The sequence below is a fragment of the Oncorhynchus tshawytscha genome, linkage group LG33 (genome assembly GCF_018296145.1).
Source record: "Oncorhynchus tshawytscha isolate Ot180627B linkage group LG33, Otsh_v2.0, whole genome shotgun sequence".
In the NCBI taxonomy this organism is placed as follows: domain Eukaryota; kingdom Metazoa; phylum Chordata; class Actinopteri; order Salmoniformes; family Salmonidae; genus Oncorhynchus; species Oncorhynchus tshawytscha.
Window position 1 is genome coordinate 47,263,002 of NC_056461.1, and position 17,883 is coordinate 47,280,884.

Genomic DNA, 17,883 nt, shown 5'->3' on the forward strand with positions numbered 1-17,883 from the left:
GTAGTCATATGGGATGAGTAATGTAAGATACGTAAACATTATTAAAGTGGCATTGTTAAAGTTACTAGTGAGCCATTTGAGCCTCTCTGTGTTAGTGGTGGCTGTTTAACAGTCTGATGCCTTGAGCTAGAAGCTGTTTTTCAGTCTCTCGGTCCCAGCTTTGACGCACCTGTACTGACCTCGCCTTGTGGATGATAGCGGGGTGAACAGGCAGTGGCTCGGGTGGTTGTTGTTGTTGATTATCTTTTTTCCTTCCTGTGACATCGGGTACTGTAGGTGTCATGGAGGGCAGGTAGTTTGCCCCGGTGATGCGTTGTGCAGACCGCACCACCCTCTGGAGGTCCCTGTGGTTGTGGGCGGTGCAGTTGCCATATCAGGCGGTGATACAGCCCGACAGGATGCTCTCAATTGTGCATCTGTGAAAGTTTGTGAGGGTTTTAGGTGACAGGAGGCTGAAGAAATTTGGCTTGAGGTTGAAGAGGCGCCGTTGCGCCTTCTTCACCACACTTTCTGTGTGGGTGGACTATTTCAGTTTGTCTGTGATGTGTACACAGAGGAACTTAAAACTTTCCACCTTCACCACTGCTGTCCCGTCGATGTGGATATGGGGGGAGGGTGCTCCCACTGCTGTTTCCTGAAGTCCACGATCATTTCCTTTGTTGTATTGACGTTGAGTGAGAGGTTATTTTCCTGACACCACACTCCGAGTGCCCTCACCTCCTCCCTGTAGGCTGTCTCGTCGTTGTTGGTAATCAAGCCTATTACTGTTGTGTCGTCTGCAAACTTGATGATTGAGTTGAAGGGGTGCATGGCCACGCAGTCATGGGTGAGCAGGGAGTACAGGAAGGGGCTGAGCACGCACCCTTGTGGAGCCCCTGTGTTGAGGATCAGCGAAGTGGAGATGTTGTTTCCTACCTTCACCATCTGGGGGCGGTCGTTCAGGATTGTGTGAATGGAGTTGCTTTGATCAAGTGTGTGTGTGTGTGTGTGTGTGTTTAACAGAGAGAGAGAGAGAAGAATAGATATTATGAATTTATATGTATTTTAAGCCGTGTATACACTTGACACTTACACAAAACATTAAGAACTCCTTCGTAATATTGAGTTGCACCCCTCGGTTTTAGCCCTCAGAACAGCCTCAATTCATCAGGGCATGGACACTAACAATGTTCATAATGTTTTGTACACTCAGTGTACATGCGACTTCTGCGATGCAAAAGACAGGGACTCATTGTGTTCAGATCTAGCTGGTCAGGGACTCATTGTGTTCAGATCTAGCTGGTCAGGGTCTCATTGTGTTCAGATCTAGCTGGTCGGGGACTCATTGTGTTCAGATCTAGCTGGGCAGGGACTCATTGTGTTCAGATCTAGCTGGTCAGGGACTCATTGTGTTCAGATCTAGCTGGTCGGGGACTCATTGTGTTCAGATCTAGCTGGTCAGGGACTCATTGTGTTCAGATCTAGCTGGTCAGGGACTCATTGTGTTCAGATCTAGCTGGTCCGGGACTCATTGTGTTCAGATCTAGCTGGCCGGGGACTCATTGTGTTCAGATCTAGCTGGTCGGGGACTCATTGTGTTCAGATCTAGCTGGTCGGGGACTCATTGTGTTCAGATCTAGCTGGTCGGGGACTCATTGTGTTCAGATCTAGCTGATCGGGGACTCATTGTGTTCAGATCTAGCTGGTCGGGGACTCATTGTGTTCAGATCTAGCTGATCGGGGACTCATTGTGTTCAGATCTAGCTGGTCGGGGACTCATTGTGTTCAGATCTAGCTGGTCGGGACTCATTGTGTTCAGACTGGTCGGGGACTCATTGTGTTCAGATCTAGCTGGTCGGGGACTCATTGTGTTCAGATCTAGCTGGTCGGGGACTCATTTTGTTCAGATCTAGCTGGTCGGGGACTCATTTTGTTCAGATCTAGCTGGTCAGGGACTCATTGTGTTCAGATCTAGCTGGTCAGGGACTCATTGTGTTCAGATCTAGCTGGTCAGGGACTCATTGTGTTCAGATCTAGCTGGCCGGGGACTCATTGTGTTCAGATCTAGCTGGTCGGGGACTCATTGTGTTCAGATCTAGCTGGTCGGGGACTCATTGTGTTCAGATCTAGCTGGTCGGGGACTCATTGTGTTCAGATCTAGCTGGTCGGGGACTCATTGTGTTCAGATCTAGCTGGTCGGGGACTCATTTTGTTCAGATCTAGCTGGTCGGGGACTCATTGTGTTCAGATCTAGCTGGTCGGGGACTCATTGTGTTCAGATCTAGCTGATCGGGACTCATTGTGTTCAGATCTAGCTGGTCAGGGACTCATTGTGTTCAGATCTAGCTGGTCAGGGACTCATTGTGTTCAGATTCCTCCTCAGTCTGGATGGAATCAGGCTACTGAAGGTCCATACAGGTCCAACAGTGTGTAATGTCATTTTTCATTTTTAAAAGGACAACTTCCATATTCTTTTCCACCAACAACTTTACCCGTTGCACTTGAAAGATCGTCTCTTCCTTTCTGCTTGAAGTCCCGCTAGCTAGCTAATAAAATGGACGACAGTGGTAGGAGACTTTGGACAAAGTTGGAGACCAAAATGTTTGCTGGCATTGTGGTCAGACATTACTTTACAGTAGCTACCCGGGGGGAAAAGGCCATATTTGAGGGCGTAGCCAGGAAGATTAGAGGGGAAAGAGGAGTTTGACAAATACAAATATTTTTGCTTTTATCCATAATAATCTCATCATGTAGACTAGCCTACCCAGCACTGTACTGTATGTGTGAGCTGTTGGCTAGAGAGCAGGCACTAAGACCAGAGTAGCTGTTAGCTAGAGAGCAGGCACTAAGACCAGAGTAGCTGTTAGCTAGAGAGCAGGCACTAAGACCAGAGTAGCTGTTAGCTAGAGAGCAGGCACTAAGACCAGAGTAGCTGTTAGCTAGAGAGCAGGCACTAAGACCAGAGTAGCTGTTAGCTAGAGAGCAGGCACTAAGACCAGAGTAGCTGTTAGCTAGAGAGCAGGCACTAAGACCAGAGTAGCTGTTAGCTAGAGAGCAGGCACTAAGACCAGAGTAGCTGTTAGCTAGAGAGCAGGCACTAAGACCAGAGTAGCTGTTAGCTAGAGAGCAGGCACTAAGACCAGAGTAGCTGTTAGCTAGAGAGCAGGCACTAAGACCAGAGTGGGAATATTTTCTATTTAATGCAACAGTGACAAAACTATCAGTATAGTGTCAAATGGAAACACATTGAACTTTAGATTCTTATTCGGTGCATGAAATATTAAGTGAAAAAATACATTATGTCGTCAACACTGATTTTTATCCGCAACAAGTCAGTTTGGTGGAATCACTATAATAACCATCCTATTGAAGTAAACATGGAGTTAAGTGATGGCGTTGTGTGGTCCTCCCACTACGACTCCTTGGGAAAACCTGCATTTTATTAGGTTACAGATCTCAAATAAGTTATGATGAACTTCACCGGGGGGTGAAAGGTCACGGTGATGAGCTTGATGCTCCTTTCCAATAAATATTGAGGGTCTTATTCTGATGACAAGATGATCGATGATTGACTGTCAATTTGACAAATAAAAATAATCTTGCTCTTTAGTCCATAATAATCTCATCACGAAGGCTATATGCGTGCGCTCTGACCAACAGCACTGTATCTACACCCGGGGTGCTGCTGGCTAGAGAGCACAGGCCAATACTAGAGGGGGCACTGTACTAGAGGGGGCACCCGGGGTGCTGTACTAGAGGGGGTACACGCAATATAATGCTAAATGTTCTTTAGAGTTAAAAATTCGATGGAAACCCACTTAACAATAAATGTTTTATTAGATCAAATAGGAATTTAACCCATAAAAGGTATTTTTATGTGCACTAAATCGTCATGCACAGCCTTTTAACATCTATGGTGGGGAAATGAGCAGAGTTTTTATGCAGATCTATACATTTTGGCATGAAAATCTGTCGCCAATTGAATGGAAACCTTGAAATTCCGTTACCAAAAAACCCCCACATATCTAGAAGATTTGTTAACAAGTTTCTTTGATGAATTAAGTGATTCAAACTCGTAATTCTGTTAACAAATTGGTAACGGAATTACTAACAAATCTGTAACGGAATTACTGCAATTGAATTGGCTAAATCACAGTAGTCACCTGCTACTGTCCTTCCTTCCACTGAGAGAGAGAGGTAAAGAAAGATGTAGAATAATATACACTGCTCAACACAATAAAGGGAACACTTAAACAACACAATGTAACTCCAAGTCAATCACACTTCTGTGAAATCAAACTGTCCACTTAGGAAGCAACACTGATTGACAATACATTTTACATGCTGTTGTGCAAATGGAATAGACAGCAGGTGGAAATTATAGGCATTTAGCAAGACACCCCCAATAAAGGAGTGGTTCTGCAGGTGGTGACCAGGCCACTTCTCAGCTCCTATGCTTCCTGACTGATGTTTTGGTCACTTTTGAATGCTGGCGGTGTTTTCACTCTAGTGGTAGCATGAGATGGAGTCTACAACCCACACAAGTGGCTCAGGTAGTGCAGCTCATCCAGGATGGCACATCAATGAGAGCTGTGGCAAGAAGGTTTGCTGTGTCTGTCAGCGTAGTGTCCAGAGCATGGAGGCGCTACCAGGAGACAGGCCAGTACATCAGGAGACGTGAAGGAGGCCGTAGGAGGGCAACAACCCAGCAGCAGGGCCGCTACCTCCGCCTTTGTGCAAGGAGGAGCAGGAGGAGCACTGCCAGAGCCCTGCAAAATGACCTCCAGCAGGCCACAAATGTGCATGTGTCTGCTCAAACGGTTAGAAACAGACTCCATGAAGGTGGTATGAGGGCCTGATGTCCACAGGTGGGGGTTGTGCTTACAGCCCAACACCATGCAGGACGTTTGTGGCATTTGCCAGAGAACACGAAGAGTGGCAAATTCGCCACTGGCGCCCTGTGCTCTTCACAGATGAAAGCAGGTTCACACTGAGCACATGTGACAGACGTGACAGTCTGGAGACGCCGTGGAGAACGTTCTGCTGCCTGCAACATCCTCCAGCATGACCGATTTGGTGGTGGGTCAGTCATGGTGTGGGGTGGCATTTCTTTGGGGTCCGCACAGCCCTCCATGTGCTCGCCAGAGGTAGCCTGACTGCCATTAGGTACCGAGATGAGATCCTCAGACCCCTTGTGAGACCATATGCTGGTGCAGTTGGCCCTGGGTTCCTCCTAATGCAAGACAATGCTAGACCTCATGTGGCTGGAGTGTGTCAGCAGTTCCTGCAAGAGGAAGGCATTGATGCTATGGACTGGCCCGCCCGTTCCCCAGACCTGAATCCAATTGAGCACATCTGGGACATCATGTCTCGCTCCATCCACCAACGCCACGTTGCACCACAGACTGTCCAGGAGTTGGCGGATGCTTTAGTCCAGGTCTGGGAGGAGATCCCTCATGAGACCATCCGCCTCCTCATCAGGAGCATGCCCAGGCGTTGTAGGGAGGTCATACAGGCACGTGGAGGCCACACACACTACTGAGCCTCATTTTGACTTGTTTTAAGGACATTACATCAAAGTTGGATCAGCCTGTAGTGTGGTTTTCCACTTTAATTTTGAGTGTGACTCCAAATCCAGACCTCCATGGGTTGATACATTTGATTTCCATTGATCATTTTTGTGTGATTTTGTTGTCAGCACATTCAACTATGTAAAGAAAAAAGTATTTAATAAGAATATTTCATTCATTCAGATCTAGGATGAGTTATTTTAGTGTTCCCTTTATTTTTTTTGAGCAGTGTATATACAGTATATCACAAAAGTGTGTACACCCCTCACATTTTTGTAAATATTTCAGTATTTGTTGTCCCCTCAAAATAACTCCACACACAGCCATTAATGCCTAAACCCGCTAGAAACCAAAGTGAGTACACCCGTAAGTGAAAATGTCCAAATTGGGCCCAATTAGCCTTTTTCCCTCCCCGGTGTCATGTGACTCGTTAGTGTTACAAGGTCTCAGGTGTGAATGGGGAGCAGGTGTGTTAAATTTGGTGTCATCGCTCACACACTCCCTCATACTGTCTGGTCACTGGAAGTTCAACATGGCACCTCATGGCAAAGAGGATCTCTGAGGATCTGAATTGTTGCTCTACATTTCATACAATTTGGACATTTTCACTTCGGGTGTACTCACTTTTGTTGCCAGCGGTTTAGACATTAATGGCTGTGTGTGGAGTTATTTTGAGGGGACAGCAAATTTACACTGTTATACAAGCTGTACACTCACTACTTTACATTGTAGCAAAATGTCATTTCTTCACATGAAAAGATATACTGAAATATTTACAAAAATGTGAGGGGTGTACTCACTTTTGTGATATACTGTATATATATATATAGAGAGAGAGAGAGAGAGATCAAAAGAGATGGAGAGATGGAGAAGGGAAAGCAAGAGAGAGGGGGGAGAGAAACAATGAGGGAGAGAGAGAGAGAGACAGACAACGAGGAGGAGAGAGCAAAAGTGAGAGTCAATATGGGGGCGAGAGTCAGACATAATGTTAACAGCTGATGTCAAGTTTCACAATCCTAGAATAATTCAATGTCATTGTGAAACAGACAGTTCCCTATTCCGTGGTAATGGAGTGTTGCCATGAAGTGAGGTCATCAATACGCAAACATTCTACAGGAAATGAAACTAAAAGATCGTGCTGAAGGACATCCACCTAAAATGTATTATTATATATTTTTTAATTCATAAGAGAGAACTTTATTGTGCCACATACAGAATGTGTCATTGTCATATTGTGTTTTCAATTACCACAGTTAATAACAGTTACCACAGGGAATTACCATAAAAAAACAACATTGTCATTCTCACAAACCCACTCCTTCTTTTATTAACAAATACAATTTATTTATTTTGTCAACGCTACCATTATTTCACTACAGAATATCTATTGAGTTCGCACCACAACATCCATATGTCTTACAGTGTATTGCATTTCTACCTCATACAGAATCATCAACTCAAAGTTGATCCTGGGTGGTATAGTATGAACCTGGGGAACTGATGGGATCCTTTAGATCCATGGAGGGGAGAGGAAAGGGGGAGAGAGAGCGGGGAAGCCCCCCTGAAAACATTTTGGACCACATCACACCACCTGTATGTCTCCACAAGCCCAGAGACTCACAGAGCCTACTACTACTACTACTGCTACTACTACTACTGCTAGTACTACTACTGCTACTACTACTACTGCTACTACTACTACTGCTACTACTACTGCTAGAACTACTACTGCTACTACTACTACTGCTACTGCTACTACTGCTGCTGCTGCTACTGCTACTACTACTGCTGCTACTGCAACTACTACTACTGCAACTGCTACTACTGCTGCTGCTGCTGCTGCTGCTACTACTACTGCTGCTACTACTGCTGCTACTACTGCTGCTACTGCTGCTGCTGCTGCTGCTGCTACTGCTGCTGCTACTACTACTACTGCTGCTGCTGCTGCTGCTGCTGCTACTGCTGCTGCTGCTGCTACTGCTACTACTGCTACTGCTGCTGCTGCTGCTGCTGCTGCTGCTGCTGCTGCTACTGCTGCTGCTGCTGCTGCTGCTGCTGCTGCTGCTGCTGCTGCTGCTGCTTACTGCTACTGCTACTGCTGCTGCTGCTGCTGCTGCTGCTGCTGCTGCTGCTGCTGCTGCTACTGCTGCTACTGCTACTACTGCTACTACTGCTACTACTGCTACTACTACTACTACTACTGCTACTACTACTACTACTATTATTACTACTACTGCTACTACTACTACTACTACTGCTACTACTACTACTACTACTACTACTACTACTATTATTACTACTACTACTACTACTACTAAGTCCTTGCTTCCTCTGTCCTTGTTTCCTTAGCAGGGTTGGGATTCATTCCATTTGAGTTCCGGTCAATTGAGAAAGTTCCGCTCATTGAAAATTCCAAATTGCGCTCATTGAAACGCAATGAAGAGGAATTCGAGTTAGGATTTCAGTGTACTTCCTGAATCGACTCCAGTTAGATAGTAAAACTCACGGACGATTAGTCAAACTTAAACCAAGTTTATTCACCCATTGGGTCAATGCAGCTGCATAAGACAAAGTCTCCTGCTTCTCTCTAAACATCTTTATACTAGACAGGAAGTAAAGTCATGCGGGCAACGCACAGTTCCTTCTCCCTTAATGTGACCTGACCTGACCTCTACATTCTTTACTAATCCACAGCTCTCCGCCATAATCATGCGATTGCCTCTCCTCTACTCAGCACCTCCCAAAGCCCCCTGGCTCCTATGTAACCTTTCTTGACTCCAACCTTATACATTACTCCTACAGATACCCATTAACTTCTGGTGTAGAAACCAGACTGTGACACTCCTCGTGTCTCTAGTATAACTGATGATTAACAATATATTTTTTTAAAGTTTAGAAATCAGAAACCCATCATTGGAATTGAAATAGAATTGGCCCCAAACCCTGGTCCGTAAGTTCCTCTCAAAGTGCATTGGAAGAGAAGGTCCCAAACGAGGGACCTTGTATCCTCTTCTCCTTTGCTCTTAAAAGGAGATAAGTAAACAAAACGCTCTTAGAAAGGAGATAAGGAAACAAGGACAGAGGAAGCAAGGATTTGACAGCTATCGGTAGTAATGTTTTCAGGGACCCATATCCAAGTTGAGGCTCAGAGCAAGAGTGCTGATTTAGGATCAGTTTGGCATTTTTAGATCTTAATAAATATGAATATATGAACAGAGGGGAACTGATCCTAGATCAGCACTTTTGGAATACGGGCCGTAGCGTCGGTTTGAAGGTCTCGAGCGAGGTCATCGTCGCTCGGGGTCAAGTCGAGTTCAAGGGGGTCACGTGGAGGAGCTGTCCTGGCCTGTCCGATTCCGATTGGTGGAGCTGAGCGTCTCCAGTTGCTGAGCTCGCTCAGTGTGGACGTTGAGCAGCGTGGCGTTCTCCTCCGACAGGACACGGAACTCATCCTCCAGACAGGCCATTTCCACGGCAACAAACTCGTCCCCCGCCAGCTCTGCCAGCAGCTCCCGCCTGGAGAGTAAAGGGGAGAGGTTAAAGGTGGCAGTGGGAACCAGGTGAATTCACAGATTAAAAGCTGGGCCATGGGGCAAACGTAGGGCATTTACATAGGGAATAGGGTTTCAACTACAAGTGCCTTCAATGCCAGATGTTTATCTGAATGGGACTTCCTGGTTTAAATGGTTAGATAAGTCAAGTAAGTAGTCTGGTAGCCAGTGTGTTGTGACCTAATCTGGCAGACCGCCATCCCACTCTCTAAACAAACTATGGCCTTTGGACTGTGGTAGTGGGGTGTGTGTGTGTGTGTGTGTGTGTGTGTGTTGGTTCTTCTATCCTTGTGGGGACCTAAAATCCCCAGAAGTCCACAAAAGGATATAGGTAGTTAAACAAGGGGGAAATTCTCCCCATGAGGACAAAGGCTATTCTAAGTTTAGGGGTTAGGTATACAATTAGGGTTTGAATTGGGGTGAGGGGTATGGGGTTAAGGGGTGAGGGGTTAGGGTTAAGGGGTGAGGGGTTAAGGTGTGAGGGGTTAGGGTTAAGGTTAAGGGGTGAGGGGTAAGGGTTAAGGTTAAGGGGTGAGGGGTTATGGTTAAGGGGTATGGGGTTAAGGGATGAGGGGTTAGGGTTAAGGTTAAGGGGTGAGGGGTATGGGGTTAAGGGGTGAGGGGTTAGGGGTATGGGGTTAAGGGGTGATGGGTTAGGGTTAGGATTAAGGAAAATAGGATTTTGAAAGTAAATTCATTTGAGGTCCCTACGAGGATAGAACATATCGTATATCGGTGTCTCTGTTTGACTGTGTGTGGGTGTTTTTCTGTGCCAACATGTGAGGCAGAGCAGGTGTTGCAATCCTAAACACTCAGCTCCTCTCTCTCTCACTCACTCTAACTCTCTCTCTCTCTGTCTCTCCAACTCTCTCTCTGTCTCTGTCTCTGTCTCTGTCTCTCTCTCTCTCTCTCTCTCTCTCTCTCTCACACACACCTACATACAGGTCTGGGATCAGTCTCAACGTCTGCAGGGGTATTTACAGTTAACCAGTCTTTCAGACCAGTCACACATGATGTGTCATCTTCTTGTGTAATAGTGTAATATCCGTAAGAGGTGTTGCATTGCACTGCAGTTCTCATCACCAGGTTCGCCATGAATACGTGTGCTTGATGATAAACATTGTGTTGAACACCATTTTACTGTACTATACCCATCGATAGGCAAAAATGACAAAAATACAACTACAAAGTTACCCCCAAAGACTAACGTATCGAGAAAAAAATCTACGATACTTTAGCAAAGTATTGTATTTCATTCAAATACTTGAAACCGGCCCGAACAGCAACACTGTTCTCAGTACTGTTACAAAAACACCTTACCTGCTATGACTGTGATATGTTGTTGTCTATCAGCTGAATGCACTGTCACTCTGGATAAAAGCATCGGGAACACCTGCTCTTTCAATCTTTACATAGACTGTACCAGGTGAATCCAGGTGAGAGCTATGATCCCTTATTGATGTCACTTGTTAAATCTACTTCAAATCAGTGTACAGTCGTGGCCAAAAGTTTTGAGAATGACACAAATATTAATTTTCACAATGTCTGCTGCCTCAGTGTCTTTAGATATTTTTGTCAGATGTTACTATGGAATACTGAAGTATAATTACAAGCATTTCATAAGTGTCAAAGGCTTTTATTGACAATTACATGAAGTTGATGCAAAGACTCAATATTTGCAGTGTTGACCCTTCTTTTTCAAGACCTCTGCAATCCGCCCTGGCATGCTGTCAATCAACTTCTGGGCCACATCCTGACTGATGGCAGCCCATTCTTGCACAATCAATGCTTGGAGTTTGTCAGAATTTGTGGGGTTTTGTTTGTCCACCCGCCTCATGAGGATTGACCACAAGTTCTCAATAGGATTAAGGTTTGGGGAGTTTCCTGGCCATGGACCCAAAATATCAATGTTTTGTTCCCCAAGCCACTTAGTTATGCAACTCAATATTAGGTGTTCCTAATGTTTTGTATACTCAGTGTTGTTAATTTAGCGGCCGCTCTTTTCACACCATAGTGCCATCAGACTGATACCAATGTATGGTGAAAGGGGGCCACAATATGGTGAGCAGCTATAAATAATATTGTACAGAAAAGTATTTTATAAATACAAATTACAGCTTTCAAAAATAATAAACTCATTAAACAAAACAAAAAAACATTTATTTTACAAGGCAAGTCAGTTAAGAACAAATTCTTATTTTCAATGACACGCTAGGAACAGTGGGTTAACTGCCTGTTCAGGGGCAGAACGACAGATTTGTACCTTGTCAGCTCGGGATTTGAACTTGCAACCTTTTGGTTACTAGCCCAACGCTCTAACCACTAGGCTACCTGCCGCCTCTACACTCTAACCACTAGGCTACCTGCCGCCTCCACACTTTAACCACTAGGCTACCCTGCCGCCTCTACACTGTAACCACTAGGCTACCTGTCGCCTCTACACTCTAACCACTAGGCTACTTGCCACCTCTACACTCTAAACACTAGGCTACCCTGCCGCCTCTACACTCTAACCACTAGGCTACCCTGCCTCCTCTACACTCTAACCACTAGGCTACCCTGCCGCCTCTACACTCTAACCACTAGGCTACCCTGCCACCTCTACACTCTAACCACTAGGCTACCCTGCAGCCTCTACACTCTAACCACTAGGCTACCTGCCGCCTCTACACTCTAACCACTAGGCTACCTGCCGCCTCTACACTCTAACCACCTGGCTACCTGTCGCCTCTACACTCTAACCACTAGGCTACCTGCCGCCTCTACACTCTAACCACTAAGCTACCCTGCCGCCTCTACACTCTAACCACTAGGCTATCCTGCCGCCTCTACACTCTAACCACTAGGCTACCTGCCGCCTCCACACTCTAACCACTAGGCTACCTGCCGCCTCTACACTCTAACCACTAGGCTACCTGCCGCCGCCTCACACTCTAACCACTAGGCTACCTGCCGCCTCTACACTCTAACCACTAGGCTACCCTGCCGCCTCTACACTCTAACCACTAGGCTACCTGCCGCCTCTACACTCTAACCACTAGGCTACCCTGCCGCCTCTACACTCTAACCACTAGGCTACCTGCCGCCCCTACACTCTAACCACTAGGCTACCCTGCCACCTCTACACTCTAACCACTAGGCTACCTGCCGCCTCTACACTCTAACCATTAGGCTACCTGTCGCCTCTACACTCTAACCACTAGGCTACCCTGCCGCCTCTACACTCTAACCACTAGGCTACCCTGCCACCTCTGCACTCTAACCACTAGGCTACCTGCCGCCTCTACACTCTAACCACTAGGCTACCCTGCCACCTCTACACTCTAACCACTAGGCTACCTGCCGCCTCCACACTTTAACCACTAGGCTACCCTGCCGCCTCTACACTCTAACCACTAGGCTACCTGCCGCCTCTACACTCTAACCAATAGGCTACCCTGCCACCTCTACACTCTAACCACTAGGCTACCCTGCCGCCTCTACACTCTAACCACTAGGCTACCTGCCGCCTCTACACTCTAACCACTAGGCTAGACCTCATCTTCTCTGACATTTTACCCAAATATCTGAACTAATATACAACCTCGTCTTCTCTGACATTTTACCCAAATATCTGAACCAATATACAACCTCATCTTCTCTGACATTTTACCCAAATATCTTAACCAATATACAACCTCGTCTTCTCTGACATTTTACCCAAATATCTGAACTAATATACAACCTCATCTTCTCTGACATTTTACCCAAATATCTGAACCAATATACAACCTCATCTTCTATCTCAGTGTAAATCCCTGTGCCACAATTCTCAAGTTTTCACAGGTGTCATTATTAACCTTTAACAGCATGTTGTAACCTAAAGAGGTAGACTGTACAGAACTTCATCATCTTCATCATCTTCATCAACATTGTTGCCTTTTGACATAATGGCACCACCTAGTGTTTAATTAACAGCATTAATTAGCACATCACTCCATACGTCATTATCACACCGCCTTGATTTGCATATATCTCCATGCGTCATTATCACACCGCCTTGATTTGCATATATCACCATACGTCATTATCACATAGCCTTGATTTGCATATATCTCCATACGTCATTATCACACAGCCTTGATTTGCATATATCTCCATACATCATTATCACACCGCCTTGATTTGCTAGTCCTAACCCTCCCTAGTTCTCACCCTCCCTAGTCCTAACCCTCCCTAGTCCTAACCCTCCCTAGTCCTAACCCTCCCTAGTCCTAACCCTCTCTAGTCCTCACCCTCCCTAGTTCTCACCCTCCCTAGTCCTAACCCTCCCTAGTCCTAACCCTCCCTAGTCCTAACCCTCCCTAGTCCTAACCCTAAACTGCGCTCTGATTTTGCTGATGATCATTAGTCGCCTAGCAAACTTGCCAACTGCTGGTCGCTAATGACCTGGTACTCAGCACTCTATTGTCCCTCTAATCACTCTGACATCAATGCAATTGTATTCGGAAATCAAATCATACACTCGATGAGAGGTAATGAGCTCATGTTGCTCAACATTTCTATAGGCTGTGCAATTGCGTGAGAAAACAGAGTGATGGCCTCTATTAAAAAGAGGAGGATCCCATCAGCTTTCTATAGGCTAGGCCTACTATACTTATTTCTCAACTTTCCTAGTATTACAGTATGACATAGCACTGTGATAAAGTCTCTCTTACTACACTGGAAGTTATTAATAGGAATACCATAGTGAAAACGTCTATCATACATGTCAGATTTCAATACTGGCAAAATGTCATAAGTCAGGAGGATGTCTTCTCTCGAATGTGCCATTGATCATATCTGTGCGATATTCCTACCAATTTGACGGAGGGTTTAGCAAATTTTCCTACTTTTCTGCCGCTGCCAGAGATGTTATAGACAGGAGATAGGAAACCAATGAACAAACCAATGACCAATAACATTCACGTTGACATGCTGCGTCACGCGGTTGCTATCGTCACACAATCCCTTCTCAAAGTCAGTGGATATGTCGAGAAACATGCCTATTTTTGTCCAAAGAAGAAGAAGCCTGAAGGAGAAGAGATTACTGGAAACTAACTTGGTTTTCCCTTTTATCTGTGGATTCATTGTCAGAGTAGAGGACCTTGTGGTTAAATAACAACCCAATGTTTATATCCCAGGAAAAAATAGCTAGCAACAGTAAGCTAGCTGTTATTATAATATTAATATAGTTGCTTCAGAGTTGGTTTTGACATTTCAACCTGCGTGTCCTGATCGCGTCTGGTGGGGATGGACAATATTTACATGTGCACGATGGCGAACGCACGTGCGCGAGTGGTCTGCCCAAATTGCACAGTGCTGCCTTCCGTCTGTAGGCATTGCGATTTAAAAACAAGAACTAGAACCACAAGCATTTCACTACACACGCATTAACATCTGCTAACCATGTGTATGTGACCAATAAAATTTGTCTCTGTCATTGCCAACAAAGGGTATATAACAAAGTATTGAGATAAACTTTTGTTATTGACCAAATACTTATTTTTCACCATAATTTGCAAATAAATTCATAAAAAATCCTACAATGTGATTTTCTGGATTTTTTTATCTCGTTTTGTCTGTCATAGTTGAAGTGTACCTATGATGAAAATTCCAGGCCTCTCTCATCTTTTTAAGTGGGAGAACTTGCACAATTGGTGGCTGACTAAATACTTTTTTGCCCCACTGTACCTCAATGTCCTGGATTACAATATCAGTAATATATATACCTCAATGTCCCGGATTACAGCACCAGTAATATGTACCTCAATGTCCCGGATTACAGCACCAGTAATATGTACCTCAATGTCCAGGATTACAGCACCAGTAATATGTACCTCAATGTCCCGGATTACAGCACCAGTAATATGTACCTCAATGTCCCGGATTACAGCACCAGTAACATGTACCTCAATGTCCCGGATTACAGCACCAGTAACATGTACCTCAATGTCCCGGATTACAGCACCAGTAACATGTACCTCAATGTCCTGGATTACAGCACCAGTAATATGTACCTCAATGTCCCGGATTACAGCACCAGTAACATGTACCTCAATGTCCTGGATTACAGCACCAGTAACATAGCTACCTCAATGTCCTGGATTACAGCACCAGTAATATGTACCTCAATGTCCCGGATTACAGCACCAGTAATATGTACCTCAATGTCCCGGATTACAGCACCAGTAACATAGCTACCTCAATGTCCTGGATTACAGCACCAGTAACATAGCTACCTCAATGTCCTGGATTACAGCACCAGTAACATAGCTACCTCAATGTCCTGGATTACAGCACCAGTAATATGTACCTCAATGTCCCGGATTACAGCACCAGTAACATAGCTACTGTACCCCACTAAACCATAAACCACAGGTATTCAACTATCCCTGTAAAAGCAGTGGTATTAAAAATTGGGGTAACCGGGGAATTACAGCGGGGTCGCCACATTTAGAAAAATAATAGAGTAGATAAGACTACAGATTATTGTATGGGACAATGTACAACCTTTTTAGAGAATTGTTTTATTTATTTAATTTTATTCTGTTAAATGTATTAATTGGTTCTATGTGAATTGAAGTGTATTTGTCAATATAAATAACTACATTTACAGATTTTAAGGTGTCATTAGATTTGGGATGGGGTGGGGTCATTGGATATGGGGTGGGGTCATTAGATTTGGGATGGGGTGGGGTCATTAGATTTGGGGTGGGGTGGTGTCATTAGGTTTGGGGTGGGGTCATTAGATTTGGGATGGGGTGGGGCCGTTGGATTTGGGGTGGGGTCATTAGATTTGGGATGGGGTGGGGCCATTGGATTTGGGATGGGGTGGTGTCATTAGGTTTGGTGTGGGATGGGGTCATTAGGTTTGGGATGGGGTCATTAGATTTGGGGTGGGGTCATTCGATTTGGGATGGGGTGGGGCCGTTGGATTTGGGGTGGGGTCATTAGATTTGGAATGGGGTGGGGCCATTGGATTTGGGATGGGGTGGTGTCATTAGGTTTGGGGTGGGGTCATTAGGTTTGGGGTGGGATGGGGTCATTAGGTTTGGGATGGGGTCATTAGATATGGGGTGGGGTCATTAGGTTTGGGGTGGGGTCATTAGGTTTGGGATGGGGTCATTAGATTTGGGATGAGGTGGGGTCATTAGTTTTGGGATGGGGTCATTAGTTTTGGGGTGGGGTCATTAGATTTGGGGTGGGGTCATTAGATTTGGGATGGGGTGGGGTCATTAGTTTTGGGGTGGGGTCATTAGATATGGGGTGGGGTCATTAGATTTGGAGTGGGGTGGGGTCATTAGATTTGGGATGGGGGTCTCCAGAAATGAATGTGTGATTTCCGTGATCAGTAAAGTTGTATGGACAGTGATTTACTTGCGGTCCTCGAGCAGCGAGATCTGGTGTTTGACCTGGTGGAACTCCTTGGCCATCCTACAGTGGTCCCTGTAAACCTGGACTGACTCTCTCAGAGAGGAGCAGGGAGACACCGGCTAGAAGGGAACAGATAAGATCATGTCACCCATCCTAACACACCCTAACCCCTCCTAGCACACCCTAACCCCTCCTAGAACACCCTAACCCTTCCTAGCACACCCTAACCCTTCCTAGCACACCCTAACCCCTCCTAGCACACCCTAACCCCTCCTAGAACACCCTAACCCTTCCTAGCACACCCTAACCCTTCCTAGCACACCCTAACCCTTCCTAGAACACCCTAACCCCTCCTAGCACACCCTAACCCCTCCTAGCACACCCTAACCCCTCCTAACACACCCTAACCCCTCCTAACACACCCTAACCCCTCCTAGAACACCCTAACCCCTCCTAGAACACCCTAACCCACCCTAACCCCTCCTAACCCACCCTAACCCCTCCTAGAACACCCTAACCCTTCCTAGCACACCCTAACCCACCCTATCCCCTCCTAGCACACCCTAACCCCTCCTAGCACACCCTAACCCCTCCTAGAACACCCTAACCCACCCTAACCCCTCCTAACCCACCCTAACCCCTTCTAACACACCCTAACCCCTCCTAGCACACCCTAACCCCTCCTAGAACACCCTAACCCTTCCTAGCACACCCTAACCCACCCTAACCCCTCCTAACCCACCCTAACCCATCCTAACACACCCTAACCCCTCCTAGCACACCCTAACCCCTCCTAGAACACCCTAACCCTTCCTAGCACACCCTAACCCACCCTAACCCCTCCTAACCCACCCTAACCCCTTCTAACACACCCTAACCCCTCCTAACCCACCCTGACCATAACACACCGTAACCCCTCATAGCACACCCTAACCCCTTCTAACCCACCCTAACCCCTCCTAACCCACCCTGACCATAACACACCGTAACCCCTCATAGCCCCTACTAACCCACCCTAACCATAACCCACCGTAACCCTAACCCATCATAACCCACCGTAACCCTAACCCATCATAACCCACCGTAACCCTAACCCACTGTTTCCCTGACCTACCGTAACCCTAACCCATCATAACCCACTCTAACCCTAACCCACCGTAACCCTAACCCATCGTACCCCACAGTAACCCATCATAACCCACCGTCATCCCTAACCCATCATAACCCACCGTAACCCTAACCCATCATAACCCACCCTAACCCTAACCAATCATAACCCACCGTAACCCTAACCCATCATAACCCACCCTAACCCTAACCCATCATAACCCACCGTAACCCTAACCCATCATAACCCACCCTAACCCTAACCCACCGTAACCCTAACC

General features: G+C 46.0%; 1 protein-coding gene across 2 annotated transcripts in view; it reads right to left on the reverse strand.

Moving 5' to 3' along the window:
* Positions 1 to 8,065: 8,065 nt before the first annotated feature.
* map3k7cl (map3k7 C-terminal like) overlaps positions 8,066 to 17,883 on the reverse strand; it is a 31,190-nt gene continuing 21,372 nt past the window's right edge. For both annotated transcript variants that reach the window (XM_042311504.1, XM_042311505.1), the window contains 2 exons: positions 16,499 to 16,614; positions 8,066 to 9,065 (listed from right to left, as the gene is read on the reverse strand). In XM_042311504.1, the coding sequence (XP_042167438.1) occupies positions 8,873 to 9,065; positions 16,499 to 16,614 (309 nt within the window). In that variant the 3' untranslated portion in view covers positions 8,066 to 8,872. The remainder of the gene's footprint in view (positions 9,066 to 16,498; positions 16,615 to 17,883) is intronic.